This window comes from Lithobates pipiens, unplaced genomic scaffold, assembly GCF_037356315.1.
Source record: "Lithobates pipiens isolate NorthernLeopardFrog02 unplaced genomic scaffold, aLitPip1_a1.2 Scaffold_22, whole genome shotgun sequence".
Taxonomy (NCBI): Eukaryota; Metazoa; Chordata; class Amphibia; order Anura; family Ranidae; genus Lithobates; species Lithobates pipiens.
Window position 1 is genome coordinate 100,264,353 of NW_027507784.1, and position 19,724 is coordinate 100,284,076.

The 19,724-nt window shown below is 43.6% G+C and overlaps 1 protein-coding gene across 1 annotated transcript in view; it reads right to left on the reverse strand.

Moving 5' to 3' along the window:
- SLC25A12 (solute carrier family 25 member 12) overlaps positions 1–19,724 on the reverse strand; it is a 216,866-nt gene that overhangs the window by 141,916 nt on the left and 55,226 nt on the right. Inside the window, exons 5-9 of the mRNA XM_077447999.1 lie at positions 12,650–12,789; positions 11,575–11,721; positions 9,855–9,993; positions 9,254–9,347; positions 7,265–7,349 (exon numbers count right to left, since the gene is read on the reverse strand). Coding sequence (XP_077304125.1) covers positions 7,265–7,349; positions 9,254–9,347; positions 9,855–9,993; positions 11,575–11,721; positions 12,650–12,789 — 605 coding nt within the window. The remainder of the gene's footprint in view (positions 1–7,264; positions 7,350–9,253; positions 9,348–9,854; positions 9,994–11,574; positions 11,722–12,649; positions 12,790–19,724) is intronic.

Here is a 19,724-nt window from a genome sequence, read left to right on the forward strand (position 1 = left end):
CCTTTTTGCAGTAAACCTTGCCATTCCACTACATCTATAGGAGCCCTCTGGATCTATAGGACATCCATGCACACTTAATGGTCTGATTCATACAGCTACCGAGGTGGTCATGTATTTTAACATTGTACAGGTCTTGTTTATGTGTTTTTCTATATGTAGCTTTATTTCACCTTACGTTTGATATAATAAATATAATACATTTTTCTAATTGATATGAACAGTGAGCTGTATATATTAATTTATTAATTTTGGAGACGTTTGATCTATATCAGGTTTTTTACATTTGAGTTATACAGAAAGAAAAAACAATATGTATTTTTTTTCCCCAAAATGTTTGATCTTTTTTTGTTTATATAATAAAAAATAAAAAACCCAGTGGTGATTAAATACCATCAAAAGAAAGCTCTATTTGTGTGAAAAAACTATATAAATGTCATTACAGTGTTACATGATGCCAGTTAAAGTAACACAGTGCCGAGTAGCAAAAAATTACCTGGTCATGAAGGGGGTAAAATCTTATGGAGTATAAGTGGTTAACATGATGTAATGATCCATCGCTATCATTAACAGTTTTTAACAGATATCTTTTTATGTTTTATAATTAAATTGAGTCAACTGCTACAGCATAGCATGCCTATGTGCTTGGATATTTTGTGCTTTATCACACAAGCATATTTACAAAGCAGTGAATATAACATACACAAAATATTAATCAGATGTAAGTTTTTCTTATGAATATGTTGTAATATACAGTGAATGATTTTACAGTGAAAGTTTGGTGAATGGCACATGCACTACTTTTAAATACACCCTTTAGTGCTGATGCTTCCTTGAAGCTTGTTTTAAGTTAAAGCCAATGCTCCCAATAAGGTCTGTAATTAAAGCGGAACCAAGCTTTGCAAGATTCTCACCTCCAACTTTCAGCAATTCAATGATAACATGCCTCAGCAGCCTCTGTCATCTTCTCCATGGGCTACTTCTGGATGCCAGGCTTTTGGCTTCTCGATTAGCCAGCTGGGGATGACATCATTCCGCACATGTGCACAGGAGTCAGTCGTTTTGGCACAGCCAGTGTGTGCTCAGAATGCATGCTGAGCTACGCATGTGCAACTCAGTATACATTCATTAGAAGACTGCAAATAGGCAGGTAAGTGTATCTTATTGCAGAAGAGACATAGCATGCCTCTTCTGCAATAAATACTTGTCTGCTCAAAGTTTTTAAAATGTTACGTTTAGTTCAGTTTTAACATATCCTAACTAGAGCTAGAGGGTGTTTTAACATCCCTAGCGGTATTCCCGAGTGTGGCCCAGGGTGAATTTTCATTTCCAAAAGCGGTAACCGCGAGCCACACTCGAGATTGCATCGCAGGATCCATGTACAGCTTACTTACCTTGTCCCCAGAATTCTGCAATGTCCCCCCGCTGTGTATGCGAGCCATGTTTCCACTCGATCTATCACAGTGCCGGGCTCAGTTCCCTGCGAGCGTCGCAACGCACGGGGACAGAGCCCAGCGCCAAATTCAAAAAGTGAAAAACACATACAGTACACTGTAATCTTACAGTTTACATTACTGTATCAAATTATTTCACATTCCTTTTGTCCCTAATGTTTTGTCTTCCTTTGTCCCTGCATGCGGTTTTAAATGATATATACTGTTCTTTCTACCTGGAAACTGGAGATTGTCCATAGCAACCAAAAATTGTCCCTTTATGTCAAAAGTTGTTTTAGACCAGCTAGAAAACTGAGATAATAAATAAGAATCACTTTCAGAATTGAACGATAGTGATTTGTGGTGATACAATTCAGCAGCTGAGCAAATTTCTGTGTTTTTGATTTGATTACATTATTGGATACATTTCATTAGTATTAGATTATTATTTGTTTTAATTATTTATAGTTATTTATTATCTTATAATTTCGTGTTTCAAACTTTATCATACCTGGGATGTCTACTAGACTCTTGTATGGACGGAATTTAAGTAAGTTATTCCTAAGAAATACAGGCCTACAATATAAAAATGCCAAATTTCCATGCAAAACAATGTACCACTTTGAGCATCAAAAATCTGACATAATCATACCGCCAGGGAGGTTAAAAGCTTCAAGAATAACTGAAGCCTGCTAAATCGCTACAAATTCTGTATAAAATCTTCCTGTACAAGCTGCGATCTGAAGCCTGTTTCTACAAGGTCTTAAAGGGTTGTAAAGATGTAATTAATATTTTCTTAAAATAATAAACATGTTATACTTACCTGCTCTGTGTAACAGTACTGTACAGAGCAGTCCCTTACCTTATCCAAGGTCCACCGTGAGCGCTCTCTGCTCCTCCTCTTCTCTGAACGATTTAAGACAAATGCAATCAGTGATTTTCATTTTCATCCTTCACAGCATAAAATCTGAGGAGGTACAAAATCCAGAAAACGAGCAGCGTACATGCCTCATTCCCCAGGGGGTCTTAATCTTCTCTGAGTGAGTCTTCTCTGAGGGCACTCATGTAGGCGCAATTCCAAGCCAGGCTGTGTGCATCCATAGACACACACAGCACAGCCCTGCCCATCCCCCCTTACCTTCTCACAGGATTTGATTGACAGCAGTGGGAGCCAATGGGTCCTACTGCTCTCTGTACCTGTAAGAGAGAGGGAGAGAAGACAAGCGTCGCTGCAGGCGGGCACTGCGCTGCATTGAAAGAGAAGCCAGTTAAGTATTTTAAGGAGGGAGAGAGGGAGCTGATCATGGAAGGTTTTTTTTTTTTTTACCTTAGAGAATGCATTAAGGAAAAAAAACATCATGCCTTTAGAACTGATCTCGCTCTAAACTAGAACTTTTCCAGGGGTCTTCTATGGAGCATCGGTATAAAATAAGCAAATCACCTCAAATTGCACAAATAATTTTTTGTTATTTTGTATATTATTTATTCTAGGGAAATAAAAACTCACTGTTGAATGTTGACTATTAGTTTCCAGTTATAAGCCAACACAGGTTGACATCATGTATTTATCCAGGTAGAACATGCAATATGTAAAATGTTCAATGAAAATGAACCTTCTCTACTTTTATGCTAGAGCCAATATTCCAAACTGACAAAATTGTTTTGTACACAGCAAACATTGTATAATTTTTGATTTAGAATATTTCTGTATGTTGTTTGTTCTTTAGTACGGCCGTTGGGGAATGTCAGGAGAAACATATTGGGTGAATAAAATGTCTTCCTTGCCTCATTTGTCTCTGTTGGTGGGCCAACAAGGTTCACTATTGTGACATTCACCATCCCAGAGCGACAGGTTGTGAGCAATTTCAAAACAAGTAAAAGCCCGGTTTCCTGAACATCTGTTCATGACACTTCTGTAGCACTAAGCAGGCCTGGCATGTATTCACAAGGCTTTGCTACAGGATCCATAAATTCACATTCAATGCAACTTCTATATGCCTATCCACTGCATACCCTACCACATACCCTGCAGCAAGATATAGGGCACATTTTATTTTAATTATCAGAAGACCTTGATGGAAATGTAAACTTCTCATTATATTTGTATGGTCATTAATGATTAGAAGTTTGATTCAAAATTATCTGGCAGTTAGTGAACTACAGATTGTGAAAGCCAGAATTCAGTAATGACTATAATGCAGTGTACACACGACCGGACTTTTCGACAGCAAAGGTCCAACAGAACGAATCTGCCAGACAATTTGTGTGTGGCTTTATCGGACCTTTGCTGTCTAAAAATCAGACTGACTTTAGATTTAGAACATGTTTGAAATCTTTCCAACGGACTCGAGTCCGGTCGAAAAATCTGTTTGTCTGTTTGCTAGTCCGATGGACGAAAACCGACACCAGAGCAGCTATTGGCTACTGGCTATGAACTTCCTTATTCTAGTCTGGTTGTACATCATCACGTTCTAATCCATCAGACTTTGGTGTGATTGTGTGTGGCCAAGTCCGTTCGTTCGGAAAGTCAGTCGGAACTTCGCTGAAAAGTCCATCGGGAAGACCGTCGGACCTAGTCTGCTGGAAAGTCCGGTCGTGTGTACATGGCATAAGGCAAAGCTTTAGATGTGCTGCAGCCCTTGGTGTCCCTCTGAAAAACAACTTATGGTCAATAGGTTGCCTCTTCACCACCTGTTTTAACCCTGTAAATGCCACACCACAAAGCACACCCTGCAACTGCCACACAGCTGCATGGCAGTTGCAGTGCACTGCCATTCACTTGAATAGATCGCATTCTGTGGTGGTTCTGCCCTCTGAATGCAACAGAAGGGTATACATTTTGTTGTACCTGTAAAGCAAATCATCACGGCTGGGCATGTGGAAAACCTCTGGGGGGGGGGCAGGTAAACCACCTGTTTTTACTACCCCGACCACAAGTGTTAACAAGCCCTAAATCTTAGAATATTGTTAACCCAATAAGCTTTGTTCCTTACAGACTTTACTGAGGAAGCACCATGTTCCCCTAGCATCTTATGTCTGCTGTCAGCTTTGAACCTGAAGTACCCGTCCCAAAATATATAGAACCAAAGTCAACATATAGTTGGTGGCATGGATTTTAAAGGACACAATACACAGAGAGATATAAAAACTACAATACCCCTTTACTGAGCACATTAAAAATACAAACTAAAACATTATCTGGAGAACAGATAGCCAACACAGGCCCACTGACTATATATGATTATGTGATGACCCCATAAAAACCAGTAGATACAATATATCTTTATCCAACGAGTTTGGTCCAAGTATCCAATGCGTTCCAAGACTGAAGCTCTTCCTCAGGGACAGCTAAGAGACCACACCCATAGATATAGTTGCAAATCACATATAGGGGTATAGCCTGTGATGAATGTTTCAAATTCACTCTATGACTGTTAGAAGGTGCTCAGTCCAGTGGGAGTCGGGGGGGGGGGGGGGGGTTAGGTAGGAGACAGGGTCAGACAGCAATGCCTGAGATCCTGGGGAGCTTTCTATATCAAACAGAGGGTCCCCCCTATCAAACAGAGGATCTGCCCAGTTGCATGACTAAACCCCGTAATGTTCCCTTTAAAGTCAGTGGCACCCACTATATGTTCTCTTTGTAAACCTTATTTTAGAACTAATCATTTTACAAAAATCTTTTTCTTGGGTTATAGGGAAATATTAGCCATTTACCTCCTCCCAGATCCCGGTTTATCTTTTCTACATATGATCACTCACGGTCCAGTAACTCAGTGATATGACCTTATTGCAACTATATAAGCTATAGTATTATGGGTGTGACCTGACGAGAGTGCAAAACAGGCAGTATGCATGGAGGTGAGTAAAATCAGAGGATATAATTACAGCTTCAGATTTCTGAATAAACAATGCAGAGATATAAAAAAAATGCATTCAGCCTACCAGACAGTTACACAAACAAACATTTTCCAGCTCTGTAACTGACAAGAAACAATCTAAAAATGTCCATTCTCAAAAACAGTGTGTTTTACATTAAACCATGCGGCTGTGAGCGAGGTACTGTTTTCATCACAGTTAGCTGTCAGATCTGTCATATTACTAGTGAAATGCTGCATAGCTTACAAACAGAATTAGTTACAAAAATCTACTGTATAAATGCATCTTGCAAGAATTCTAGCTTAAGGTCTAAGCTTCAACCTTCCCCCTGTTCAGTCCACCAGAGTGAGACTTAATTTTTTACCAAAAGTTAAATCAAAAAAAGTGGATGAGTTGAGACAGAAGAGGGAAAGGTTTGGGACTTTATGTGAGGCCAAGACAATTAAATTCATATACCTTCATCCTTTAGTACATATTAAAAGAAGGGGGGGGGGGTGGGACTTTATATGAAGCACACAGCTTAAATGAACAACCCAATGGATATATGATAAGGATTGTTTATTGCATATGAGCATACATACACATAAAAAGAGTAGATAGATCTATTATATAATAGGTCTCAATAAATATCATCTAGATAATTCATATGTACACAATTATTACATGATACACATTGTAATGAGCCTAAAGTATTTATACCCAGAGTAAACAAACGTGATAACATGTTGACATGATAATAGTAATGGGAATAATTCATTATTGTAAAAAATTATAAAATTCAAATATTGCACGTCCACGAAATGCGTAGCACTTTCCTACAATGCTACATCACAGTAACCATGTGCAATATTTGAATTTTATCATTTTACTATAATGAATTTTTCCCATTACTATTATCATGTTTAAATGTTATCATGTTTGTTTACTCTGGGTATACAGTCTTTAGGCTCATTACAATGTGTATCTTCTTGGAATAATTGTGTACATACCTATGAATTATTTAGATGATGATATTTATTGAGACCTATTATATGTATATATATTTATTCTACTGTCTTTATATGCATGTATGCTCATATGCAATAAACAATCATTATCATATATTCATTGGGTTGTTCATTTTAGCTGTGTGCTTCATATAACGAGACGTCAAGGTTTTAGTTTTCAAATGCAGCAAGTTATCTAATAGCTTCCCTTTTCCTGTGCTTCTAGTACTCATTCCCATAAATGAATGAAGTGGCAAAAAATGAAATGTAAAATAAGAGTAAGCAGCAGAGGAAAAGGGTTGGTGGAGCATTAAAGTTTTTGCCAATAAGATTGCTTTATCTTATTGGCAAGGAGCAGGTTCAATTCATGCACCAAAATCCACAATAACCTTAGGCCTTCAGAGTAGGCCCAGAGTGCAAATTGATAGGGATTTCTTGGCAATGCACTAGAAATCCATAGGAAGTACATGAGCCTGTGATTACCAATGCACAATTCCAACGCACACGTTCCTGGATAATGGCTGTGCATATAGACAGGTGCTGTAGCGACCATCGGCTGGAACCGAAGATAGTCAAGACAGAAGAATGCCACCAGCACATCGGGGATCTCCAAGGTGGGTCCAAAGCTTTATTCAGCAATCACATTCTTATAGCAAAAGCAATGTTTTGGAGTGTTGCAGGACCCCTTACATGCTTAATGAAGGGGTCTTGCAAGGCTCCAAAATGTTGCTTTTGCCATAACAATGTGATTTCTGAATAAAGCTTTGAGTTTGTGATTAGACAAAAGGACACATAAGTGGTAGCATGTTCAAGAAATTTTTTTTTTTAAATAACTTCATCCAGCCCTTTTTTTGGATGCTGAGGACTGCCATACAGTACCAACAGTGAAACTATGTACCTTTACTGATAACCATCTATAGTTTAGGAAGCATTTTTTTTAGCAAGCGATTAGCCTTTGTTCGCTGAACTTACCAGTCTCTGGATTTCAGCCAAGTTGTAAGGCAAAGCTCCTTCTTCTAATGGTGCAATTCTCTCAATATCTGTCAGAGTGAGACGCCTAAACAAATAAAAATAAAAAAAATAGACACATTATCACATACAACCAAATATACATACACAAAAAATAAAAAAAACTGCATGCTGCCCATCATCACAAACATCACTCATTCATAAAAATGACCAAGGATTAAAGGATGAATGTACCTTCATATAAAATAACATTTCCCACCCCTGCCCTTTGCACAAATGAAGTCAACCGGACCCTAAACTCCAATTTTCATGAGACGCTGCTACCTAATGCTCAGGGCTGGAACAGAATTTAGGAACTATACATCTTATAACTCATGAATAAATACGGCATCCAGCTGAGGCTGGTTATGGCTATAATGAATACTGATGTGTGCACAGAGATGAAGTCCTCGTTTCATCTCTGTTCACAAACTGGGCAGGCTGCTTTTGTTCTCTATGACCTGATCCTGCTTCAGCTCAGCGCATGCCTTGTTTTCAAATGGCAGAAGGAGTGCTGGAGTCTTCAAAAAACATGCCAACCCCAAGAAGGCCAAGCATCAGCATTCCATGACATCTGAGAGAAGGGGATCAAATGTTTTAGTAGATCGTGAGGAAGGGGGGTCACTCCCAATGCAAACAAAAACTGCTAGGGCACTCTAATGCAGCCAACATTTTAGTCATGGTTGGTATAACATGGCTTCTCTGGGTCGAGGGCTCAAGGTACCCTATGGGATGGGTAAACAGCTCTATATGTAGTGCCTTAGACAACCAGAACTTCTGCAGGGTATCAGCATCTGTGTATTTATCCAGCAATATGCGCTCCTTAAAGCATCTTTCCTTTTAAAGGACAACTCTAGATCTTCTCCCCCTCCTCTTCATTACTTTAAATTCCAGAAGACTGGATTCAAAGAGCTCCATCGTCTATGATATGCCATCTGTCAGCCTCCAGAGACATCTCCTGAATGGATTCTAACTGCCACCTGCTCCAGCTTGCACTGCCTATTTTTTTTAAACAAATCACTTACCTCCAACCCTGGGTCTGACCATTGCCATACTTATAGCATAGTTATCGCAAGCTTGGGCCACTACTTAATTAACACATGCAATTATTTTATTTTCTTCTGTGAATTTACTTTAATGCCTTTTTATGCAGTATTTAACTATCATTTTTGGTGTTTGCGCTAAATACCACATACAAGCAATAGTGAATTTACTTTTCATTATCACATACATTACCATCGTAATGCATGCGATAACCTTCTGTGAATTGTGCCCTGTGATAGACTCACCCGGTACAGAGGCTTTTGGAGGGAACTGAATGCTAGCCTCTCGCCTACCGACTATGGGCCCTGGCATTTGAGGGAGCTAGAAGCATTTAGGAAGATGTTCTGTTATGTAATGCAAAAGGATATTATTAAGAAGGCCATAATGGTCTCTGCCCACTTGGATCTCATAGTTGATGACATCAGCAAGCCACCTGTCCGGGGCCCCTGGCCATAATGCGTTTATTGGAAGTAGGTCTCCTGCTACTCTCTGAAGGTATTCTGTGTTTATTCTTATGTTAATGTGTATTGCACCTTCTGAGCTTGGAACCGGTGGCTAATTATTGTAATCTTTATAGTATATCTTGGTTGTTGTAATTATATTCCTGTGTGCAGTTTGTATTGTTAGGGTAATATAATCAGGAGGGGGTATGTCCTCCTGGGGTGTATAAAAGCCTGCATTCTTGTTCATATAAACCGTTCTTATTCTAGTTTACTCCAAAACTTGTGTTGCCTAGTTCTTTGGGTAATTATTGCCAGATTCACTGATCTCGTGTTCTCGTGATCTCCTGTTCCAGAGCTTAGGAAGCGATATACTGACGAAAGCAGAGTGTGGGAAGAGGTTCCATCACATACCCGACTCAAGCCAAAGTTGGAGGTAGCTTTTTATTCAGCACACAACTATACTTACCCAGTAGCATTAAACAAATCTGAAAGCTGGAACAAGATGTCAATTTCTAGTGGGCTAATCTGTCCGAATTTGTTTGCAGAATTAGTAAATTCCTCTGTAAGAAAATCACCAAAGTATCAACAACTCTGAAGTCTCATAATACAGTAAACTTTAATCCTGAAATCCAAGCTATATAAACATTGTTTAAATACAAGAGATGAGTTATTCTTACTTAAGTACTGTACTAGTTGTGTATTTGTTTCAGGTCTGTGCGGCAACCCATTATAAAACAGCTTCTGGATTTTGCCTATGTGTAGGAATTTCCTGTAATAAAGACTGGTTGGTGCTACTCTCTCTCCTTGTGCAGAAGGCTGGTCATGTACCCGCCCATCTGTAATTTTCAGCCTACATTCAGTGGATGTGCTGGGTCCCACCCACAGATCATTTTTCTTTACAGGCTACGTTATATCCAGGTTTTCAATTGTATTTAGTGCAATTAAAGGATTTTTTTTTATCCTTTGTGGCTTTTGAGAAATATAATTAAATGAAGGTTTGTCTCGAATTAAGCTTGAAGTAAAAGATTTGAACATGGAAAACTATGAAAGCACAATAAAGAAATTACCTTTAGTGACCTCCAAGTCTCTTTTTGTGCCTGCTAATGTACTGTATATCTTCCGTATCAACTCCATGTTGTTCAGCAAGGAATTAAAGGCATTGAAGTAAGAGAAGCTGACTTGGTGTGAGATGGTTCCTCCTGCAGCCTAAAGAAAACAGCATCTGATGAGTGAGAGTTGGGTATAACCAATACAGATACTCAGGACGCTTGGGGGACTTAAAGTACTTGGTGAAATGTGTTATGATTGCTCAATTTAAAAAAATAAACATTTCTAAGGTTGTTTTTTTTTTTGTTGTTGTTTACAATGATGGTCTTAAAAAAAATGACAATTTAATAACTTAAAGAGAGTTCTACAGAATATTTTTTTTCCTAGTTAAAGTGATTTCAAACGATCACCTTGTAAAACAACCCATCCAGTTTAAAATATAAATGAAAGGCTACATATTTGTGCATAGATATAAAAGACATTATAAATACTTTTATTTTTTATCACATACCCTCTGTTTTCAGCTGGTGGTTGCAGAAATACCAAATCACATGCTAGCCTATAACCCTTGGGAAATCCAGTAGTAAGTCACCCCCTCTACAAATCCCAGGTTCAATCAATTGCTATGGACCTTGCAAAACCAAACAATGGGGTCACCACCACCACTTTACTGCCCTTGACAGGGTGATATGTTACAATGTATGTAAAGTCTAAGCTTTTTTTTTTTTAGTTTTGGATAGAGGAAGGCAAGAAACACCTCTTTTCCCAGCGGGGAGATCCAACATTTCAACTTGTCCCAACATTGTCACCAGGACTGAAAGTACAGAAAAATCCAATCAGGACATACATTCCAGTGACAACTTTTCAAGAAGAGAGCTCTCTTATTTCAGATAGATTTCCTTTCACTTTGTACTGTTTTGTCTATAAGACAGAAAAAGAAGAGCAAGCTTCTAATCTAAACTAGCCACACATGTCAAGAAAAACTGACAAGTTGTTCACCTGTTCTTCTCCAAAACTTTCCCTTTAAGTTGCCTTAGAGCAGTGTTCTCCAAACTGTGGCTGGGGGCCAGATGCAGCCCTTTACTACCCTTTATCTGGCCCTTGGGGCACTATTTCTCCCACTGACACCAACAATGGGGCACTAGTTCTCTAACTGAAAATGATACCAGGACATTCTCTACTTCCACTGGCCACACTCCAACCCACCCACAGTCTTAACAACTGTAAACTTGGCCCTTTGTTTAGAAAGTTTGGAGACCCCTGCCTTATACACACACTTTAAGAGGAGGTGAAAGAAGTAGAGCTGTAGACATAATGAGAGGTGCAGAGGCCAGAATGGTAGATGGGAAACCCAGAGACTTAATAGTGATACAATGATTGTAAGTGAAGCATAAGTAAGCCAGGAGAAATGGCATTCACGTGAGGGACAGACAAGGGAGAAGGAGCTGGGTTTGTTAAAATGAAAAACAGAAATGGTAATGCAAGAAAGAGCCAGCTGAGGTGAGGCAACAGACAAGTATGTTATGGTATTGGATCATCAAATCTGTTTTAGATATAACAAAAATAGAATACATTTGCATGTTACAGAGCTCTGAAACCTTTTCTGCTCACTTTCATTTTGCGTTGTGTTACATATTAATTTACCACTGTTCCACACTTTGCAAACTAACGCTGCTTTGGATGAGCATTGTTATGACATTTTACACACAAACACAGATATTGATCCCAGCTGTTACTTACAGAGACAAGGTTTTCTTCTACAAATGGCGTTAGCATGTGAGAGCGTATAGTAGACATAATATCGCTAAAGTCCAAGGCCGTGATCATGCCAGTCTTACTCTTGTCCTTCTGGGCAAAGGCTTGTCGAGCATGTTCCAGTTGCAGCTCCTAGATTCCAAGCAATACAGATTTTTTTAGGGTGCAATTAAATATTTATGTACAACATATTTTCAATGATTTATGTGATATACACTAGAGTTTACACTAACACAATTATTTTCACAACCTCATATTTTTCTGATGTCTCTGACAGAATTATCCTCAAGATATGACATTACTTCTATGCTAAATGTGCATTGATCAATGGCCAACATGGTACAACATTTTACTACTACCTAATGCCTGGAAAATGTTTAGGAAGGGTTATGTAAAGCCAAAATGTGTAGGGCAGGGTTCAAACCCTTATCAGATAATTTTTTTTTTCTGCCTGTACCAGGGATTTCTCTTTACTTACAGTCCTATAGACAAAACAAGAAAGAAAAAGAAATCTCTCCAAATTGAATGGATTTCCCATCTTAGAGAGCTGTTACAAGAACAGGTTTCCCTATTAAAGGATGTTCCCTCGCCTATTGCTTTGGTGACAAATACAATTGTTGTATTTCCCCTCACTTTCTGCCTTTTACTTCAGTGGTCACTAGGATATGTAGAGGAATGAATCTCCCTAGCGGGCACAGACAGCAAAGACTTTACAGTCTATTTACTACGCAATGAAAAACTATAGTAGTATATACACTACTGTAAATTCTGAAAATTTCCAGATTTAGGGAAAAAATAAACCTAGTATCATAAAGTGATACGAGTTGATCACCAAATATACTTATTTACGTCTTCTGGAGTATTTGATTCTTCTAATTATGCATTGTCACACTGAAAATGATTTTTTTCATCTTACGTTAAACAAGAATTCGGATTGGTTGCAACGAGTAAAACTCAATAAGTAAAACTAATTTTAAGATAATAATCTTTTTCCAGTTTTCATGAATGAGCCGCAACAGCCCTTTTTCTTGATTCTACATTGTATATATAAATAATTCACCTGTAAAAACTCTGTAAACTCCAAGTAGGTAAGATGTTTCTTCCGGTTGTGGCCGAAATGTAGTCGAATAAACTCACAGTCCCAGTTGAAAGGGATATGATGGTGAATGATAGTCTGTCCAAATATTTCCTTAACATTTTCTTAGGAGGAAAATGAATACAGAAAATCATATTGTTTAAATATAGTTGAAAGGACCAACCTGATACACTGAAAGTATTAAATAGAATCTCCGTAATAATAGAGACCAAAGCCAACAGTTTCAATGATACAAAATCAGCATGGCATGACTTCAATCCTTTAGATACTGAACATTAAGGTCTGTATTTAATAAAGGATCTTGGATGATTTGGGTTATGCGGCTGCCTTCAGGTGACACTTGCAAACAAATCTGGAAGCACAGTCCCAAAATAAATCTACTCTCAGCAAATCTCAGTTTATTAGTAAGCATTAAGGAGTGAATCATAAGAACAGAAAGATTGAACCTGTACAGGTAAGTCAAAAACCATTTTATTAAATCGTACATTACAGTATAGATCTTAGTCTTAGGCGACTGGGATGTCTGGAAGCAATGCAACTGAAGTGTGAGCAACACAGCAACAAATGCAAAGACCACAAAAACAGGCAAACAGAGGGTTTAAAAACCTAAAGAGCAGCATGAAGCCCCTTATGCCAAAAACTAGCATCAGAAGAGGCCTTAACATCAATCTGGTAAAACTTAAAATGTGAACAGAAGACCAGCCTTCCAAATTTTTGAAATAAATGCCTGATGTTGAAAAGCCCAAGGAGCACTTACAAAACCTGATAGAGTGCACCTTAACAGGAAACGGAGGAAACTTATCCTTCAGATTGTAGGCTCAGATGATGACTTGTCTAATCTACCTTGCAATGGTGGAACAAGAGACAGGATTTTCTCTACCTGGACCCTTAACAATGACAAAGAGTAAATCCAAGTGTGTAAAAGAAGCTGTAGCTTTGGGGTAATCTCACACAATGTGTACCACTTCCAGACATTAGAATGAAATCTTCACAGAATGTTTCAGAGCAATCTTCTATATGTTTTTAGCACCCAAGTTATCTATCTCCGCTACTTGGAAAACACCTACAGTTGACATAACTGTTATGGACCATGTTAAATTAAAAATTGGTTAGTATCCTTTAGGATAAACAAGCCAAATTTGTTTGGGATCCCTGGTTATGCCACTTACAATGGCCATCTTAACATATGCCAGTTGGTGTGGGGCAAGTGTGTGATTTTGGTCAGGTATTCTTTCCCCTTTCCTTTATTATATTATATCAAAAAGGATATGAATGCAAGAAAACGTTTGCCATGCTCCTTGTTGTTAACTTCAGCATGCTCAGTACATGGGCGATTGACCTTATGGAAGGAAGGATAGTAGTCTCTTCCTTTTGCCACCTTTCTTTGTTTCCTGTTGCTGAATATGTACTGCGCTATATTGTCAAAAGTATTGGCATCCCAGTCCTAGTCCGTAAGGTTCAATATTGAATTGGCCCACCCTTTGCAGCTATAACAGCTTCCACTCATTTAGGAAGGCTGTTCACAAGGTTTAGGAGTGTGTCAATGGGAATGTTTGATCATTCTTCCAGAAGCACATTTGTAAGGTCAGGCACTGATGTTGGACAAGAAGGTCTGGCTTGCAGTCTCCGTTCTTATTCATCCCTTGCTTTGTGCACTGGTCCAAATCATTTGCTGGAGGGTGGATTATAGTGTGGGGTTGATTTTCAGGGGTTGAGCTTGGCCCCTTAGTTCCAGTGAAGGGAACTCTTAAGGCATCAGCCTTCCAAGACATTTTGGACAATTTCATGATCCCAACTTTGTGGGAACAGTTTGGGGATGGCCCCTTCCTGGTCCAACATGACTGCGCACCAGTGCACAAAACAAGGTAAAAAAAAAAAAGACATGGATGAGCAAGTTTGGGGTGGAGGAACTTGACTTGCCTGACCTCAATCCAATAGAACACCAACAGAGACTGCAAGCCAGGCCTTCTTGTCCAACATCAGTGCCAATGCGCTTCTAGAATAATGGTCAAACATTCCCATAGACACACTCCTAAACCTTTTAGAAAGCCTTCCCAGAAGAGTTGTAGCTCCTGGGCCAACTCAATATTGAACCCTACGGACCAAGACTGGGATGCCATTAAAGTTCATGTGCGTGTAAAGGCAGGTGTCCCAATACTTTTGACAATATGGTGTATGTATAGGAATATACCAGCAGAGGCGGCTCTAGGATTTGTGAGGCCTTAGGCAAAACTTACACATGAGGCCCCAATAACGCCCATAATGGGGAAAAAAATTCAAGCAATAAAAATGGCTGCAAAAAGATGCACAGATCTAGCAAACAGTTCATCTGCACCACTTCCAGGGCACCCTCCTCACCCATCAGACATATGCAGCCATTAAAACATCTGGGGCCCACCAAGGTGGCAACCCCTCTAAGAATTTCCTGTGTCTTGGGAGAATGGGGAGGAGATGTCACTGAGCCATTCCATATCCGCAGAGGAAGTAGAGCGGGGGGATCCCAGCACAGTGCAGGGGGAGCAAGAGTGGGGAGGGGAGACAGAGAGGAGAGGAGAGAGAGGGGAGGGGAAGAGAGAGATTGTGAGAGATAGGGGGTGGGAAAGAGAGAGAGGGGGAGGGGAGCAAGACATTGTGAGTGAGAGGGGGGGAGGGGGGTGAGAGAGGGGTAGATAAAGGGTGCACAAAAGGGGGAGAGAGTGAAGGAAAGAGGAGAGGAGGGGAGGGGGAGAGAGAGGGAGGAGAGAGAGCGAGAGGGGGAGGAGAGAAAGGGTGGGCAAGAGGGGGAAGAGGGAAGGGAGAGAGGGAGGGAGGGAAGAGAGGAGAGGGGGAGGGAAGAGAGGAGAGAGGGAGGGAAGAGAGGAGAGAGGGAGGGAAGAGAGGAGAGAGGGAGGGAAGAGAGGAGAGAGGGAGGAAAGAGAGGAGAGAGGGAGGAAAGAGAGGAGAGAGGGAGGGAGGGAAGGGAGGAGAGAGGGTGGGGAGGAGAGACAGAGGGATGGAGAGGGAGGGAAGGGGGGATAGAAGGAGGGGAGGAGGAGAGAGGGAAGGAGGGGAGGAGGAGAGAGGGAAGGAGGGGAGGGAGGAAGGAAGGGAAGGGAGGAAGGGAGAAAAGGGAGGAAGGAAGGAAGGGAGGAAGGAAGGAAGGGAGGGAGGGAAGGAAAGGGGAGGGAGGGAAGGAAAGGGGAGGGAGGGAAGGGAGGGAGGGAGGGGGAGAGAGGAAAGGAAGGAGAGAGGGAAGGGAGGAGAAAGAGAAGGGAGGGAGGAGAGATGGAGGAAAGGGAGGAGGAGAGAGGGAGGAAAGGGAGGGGGAAGAGAGGGAAGGAAGAGGGAAGGAGAGAGCGAGGGAAGGGGGAAGAGAGGGAGGGAAGGGAGGAGAGAGGAAGGGAGGAGAGAGGAAGGGAGGAGAGAGGAAGGGAGGGAGAGAGGGAGGGGGGAGGGAGAGAGGAAGGGAGGGGGGAGAGAGGAAGGGAGGGGGGAGAGAGGAAGGGAGGGGGGAGGGAGAGAGGGAAGGAAGGAAGGGAAGGGACAGAGAGAGGGACAGAGAGAGGGAAGGAAGGGAAGGGACAGAGAGAGGGAAGGGAGGGGAGAGGAAAGGAAGGGAGGGGAGAGAGGGAAGGAAGGGAGGGGAGAGAGGGAAGGAAGGGAGGGGAGAGAGGGAAGGAATGGAGGGGAGAGAGGGAAGGAATGGAGGGGAGAGAGGGAAGGAATGGAGGGGAGAGAGGGAGGGAAGGAAGGGAGAGAGGGAGGGAAGGAAGGGAGAGAGGGAGGGAAGGAAGGAAGGGAGAGAGGGAGGGAAGGAAGGAAGGGAGAGAGGGAGGGAAGGAAGGGAGAGAGGGAGGGAAGGAAGGGAGAGAGAGAGGGAAGGAAGGGAGAGAGGGAAGGAAGGGAGAGAGAGAGGGAAGGAAGGGAGAGAGAGAGGGAAGGAAGGGAGAGAGAGAGGGAGGGAAGGAAGGGAGGGGAGAGAGGGAGGGAAGGAAGGGAGAGAGGGAGGGAAGGGAGTGAGGGAGGGGAGAGAGCGAGGGAAGGGAGTGAGGGAGGGGAGAGAGCGAGGGAAGGGAGTGAGGGAGGGGAGAGAGCGAGGGAAGGGAGTGAGGGAGGGAAGGGAGCGAGGGAGGGAGAGAGTGAGGGAGGGGAGAGAGTGAGGGAGGGGAGAGAGTGAGGGAGGGGAGAGAGTGAGGGAAGGGAGAGAGCGAGGGATGGGAGAGAGTGAGGGAAGGGAGAGAGCGAGGGATGGGAGAGAAGGGAGGGATGGGAGAGAAGGGAGGGAAGGGAGAGAAGGGAGAGAGGGAGGGAAAGGAGAGAGAGAGGGGTGGGAAGGGGTAGGGGAGAGGAGTGTGGTGAGAGAGGGGGAGGGAGAGGGGGGTAAGAGAAAGAGGGGGGAGGGAGGGAGGGAGAGGGGGAGAGGGGTAAGAGAGAGGGGGGAGGGAGTGAAAGATAGAGGGGGAGAGAGGGGGTAAGAGAGAGAGGGGGAAGTGAGAAAGAGGGGGGTGAGGGAAAGGGGGTGAGAGAGATCTAGAGATCTGTCCCTGTCTGTAGCCCCTGGGGGGGCAAAGAGCAGGGAGAAGCTGTAGAGTGCTGGGGGGTGGGGACCGGAGAGTGCTGGGGGGTGGGGACCGGAGAGTGCTGGGGGGTGGGGACCGGAGAGTGCTGGGGGGTGGGGGCTGGAGGGTGCTGGGGGCCAGAGAGTGCTGGGGGCCAGAGAATGCTCGGGGTGGGGGGCGGAGAGTGCTGGGGGCCAGAGAATGCTCGGGGTGGGGGGCGGAGAGTGCTGGGGGCCAGAGAGTACTGGGGGGTGGGGGGCAGAGAGTGCTGGGGGCCAGAGAGTGCTGGGGGTGGGGGCCAGAGATTACTGGGGGTGGGGGCAGAGAGTGCTGGGGGCAGAGAGTGCTGGGGGCCAGAGAGTGCTGGGGGCCAGAGAGTGCTGGGGGCCAGAGAGTGCTGGGGGGTGGGGGCCAGAGATTGCTGGGGGGTGGGGGGCGGGGAGTGCTGGGGCCAGAGAGTGCTGGGGGTGGGGGCCAGAGATTACTGGGGGTGGGGGCAGAGAGTGCTGGGGGCCAGAGAGTGCTGGGGGGTGGGGGCCAGAGATTGCTGGGGAGTGGGGGGCAGGGAGTGCTGGGGGCCAGAGAGTACTGGGGGGTGGGGGGGGGAGAGTGCTGGGGGCCAGAGAGTGCTGGGGGGTGGGGGCCGGAGAGTGCTGGGGGTGGAGGGTGGAGAGTGCTGGGGGTGGAGGGTGGAGAGTGCTGGGGGCCAGAGAGAGCCGCAGGGGGTGTAGGGTGGAGAGTGCTGGGGGCCAGATAGTGCTAAGGGTGGGGGGTGAAGAGTGCTGGGGGGGGGGACTTGAGAGGGGAGGCAGAAAGAATTGGAGAGCAGGGGGTGCTAGCGAAATGGGGGTGGAGCCAGCGAGGACAAGAATGGGCTGGAGAGCAGGAGGGGAGGAGCCAGGGAGCAAAGGGAGGGGCTGAAGAGCAGGAGGCATGGAGAAAGGGAGCACAAGAAGGGGCGGAGCCAGTGAGCACAAGGAGGGGCTGGAGTGCAGGAGGGGCGGAGCCAGGGAGCAAAGGGAGGGGGTGAAGAGCAGGATGCGTGGAGAAAGGGAGTACAAGAAGGGGCGGAGCCAGGGAGCACAAGGAGGGGCTGGAGAGCAGGAGGGGTGCAGCCAGTGAGCACACGGAGGGGCTGGAGAGCAGGAGGGGCGGGGCCAGGGAGCGCACGGAGGGGCGGAGCCAGGGAGAACACAGAGGGGCGGAGCCAGGGAGTACACAGAGAGTATGGGGGATGCAGAAAAAGTTAGATAGGAGTGGTGGAGAGACTGCACATAGATAGTGGAATTGATTTTTCCATATTCCTCCATGCAACCGCTGAATGATCACCTCTCCTCCCTGCAGACATTCAGCGGCTGTATGGAGTAATATGGAAAAATCAATTCCACTATCTATGTGCAGTCTCCCCACCGCTCCTCCTATTCAGGCACACAGGGAAGGCTGCATGGCATGGGCACTCCCCTTTCCTCTGGTCAGCAGCATAAGAGTTCCTCCCTCTTCACACTCATGGTGGGACTATCCAGCTGGGTGGTTTTTCAGCAACCCCCCCCCACTCCAGAACCAAATAGGAGGCAGGTGCGGAGGAGAGGTCTGGTGAGCGGCACAAGAGAGAAGCTCAGGTGAGGGTCCCACATGGACATGCCGCCCTCATGCCGTCTGTCATCCAGCCACTGCGCCACCTAGAGGACTCTACTGTCCCGCTCCCCGCACTTGCTGCCACCGCATTGATCACAGGCAAATTAGTCGATTGCGAGGCCCTTGAGACTGCGGGGCCTTAGGCAATCGCCTAATTTGCCTAATTAGAGAGCCGCCTCTGTATACCAGCTCTACAAGCCTGGACTCTCGAGGTTGGTTATCCCAGAGAATTTCTGCGTGTTTACCATCTGAGCTATTTTAATATATCCTGCTATACCCTGAACTTGCGTGCCTCATCTGTACATCCTGTATATGGATTAGAATGTGCAGCAATGTGGGCACTATGTAAAACAAATGTTCATTTTGGTTTGTTTTTTGTACAAAACCCAATAAAAAACTATTAAAAATAATGTTTTGAATGATTTGGAGCAAGACATAAGGATGGAAGCACAATTTCCTAGTTAAGGAGGAAACCACAGAGGAAAGAAAGGCCTTAGGTCACAAGACAACTTAATATTTGTGTAATACCAAAAAAGATAATTCTGACACAAAGTAAGAGAAGACAATGTGATATCCCGGATAGGTTCCACAGTCACTAAGAGGAGAGAGAAAATACATCTATACACCTAAGATGACTAGCAGAAAACTGAGGATTGCTGGGAGTGGGAGGGGGTTGTGATGGAGTTTTCCTTACAGTTTTATTTGCCACTCCTATCACTCGAAAGTAGCTGCATCCATCCAAGTCTAAGATCATGTGTCCTTCAATGTAGGATTTAAAAAAATGCCTAAAGTGGTACTAAACCTGAAAGTATTCTATTTGCAGCTTGTGATAGCTGCATTATTTTTCTTTTTTTAGGCTTTTCTCT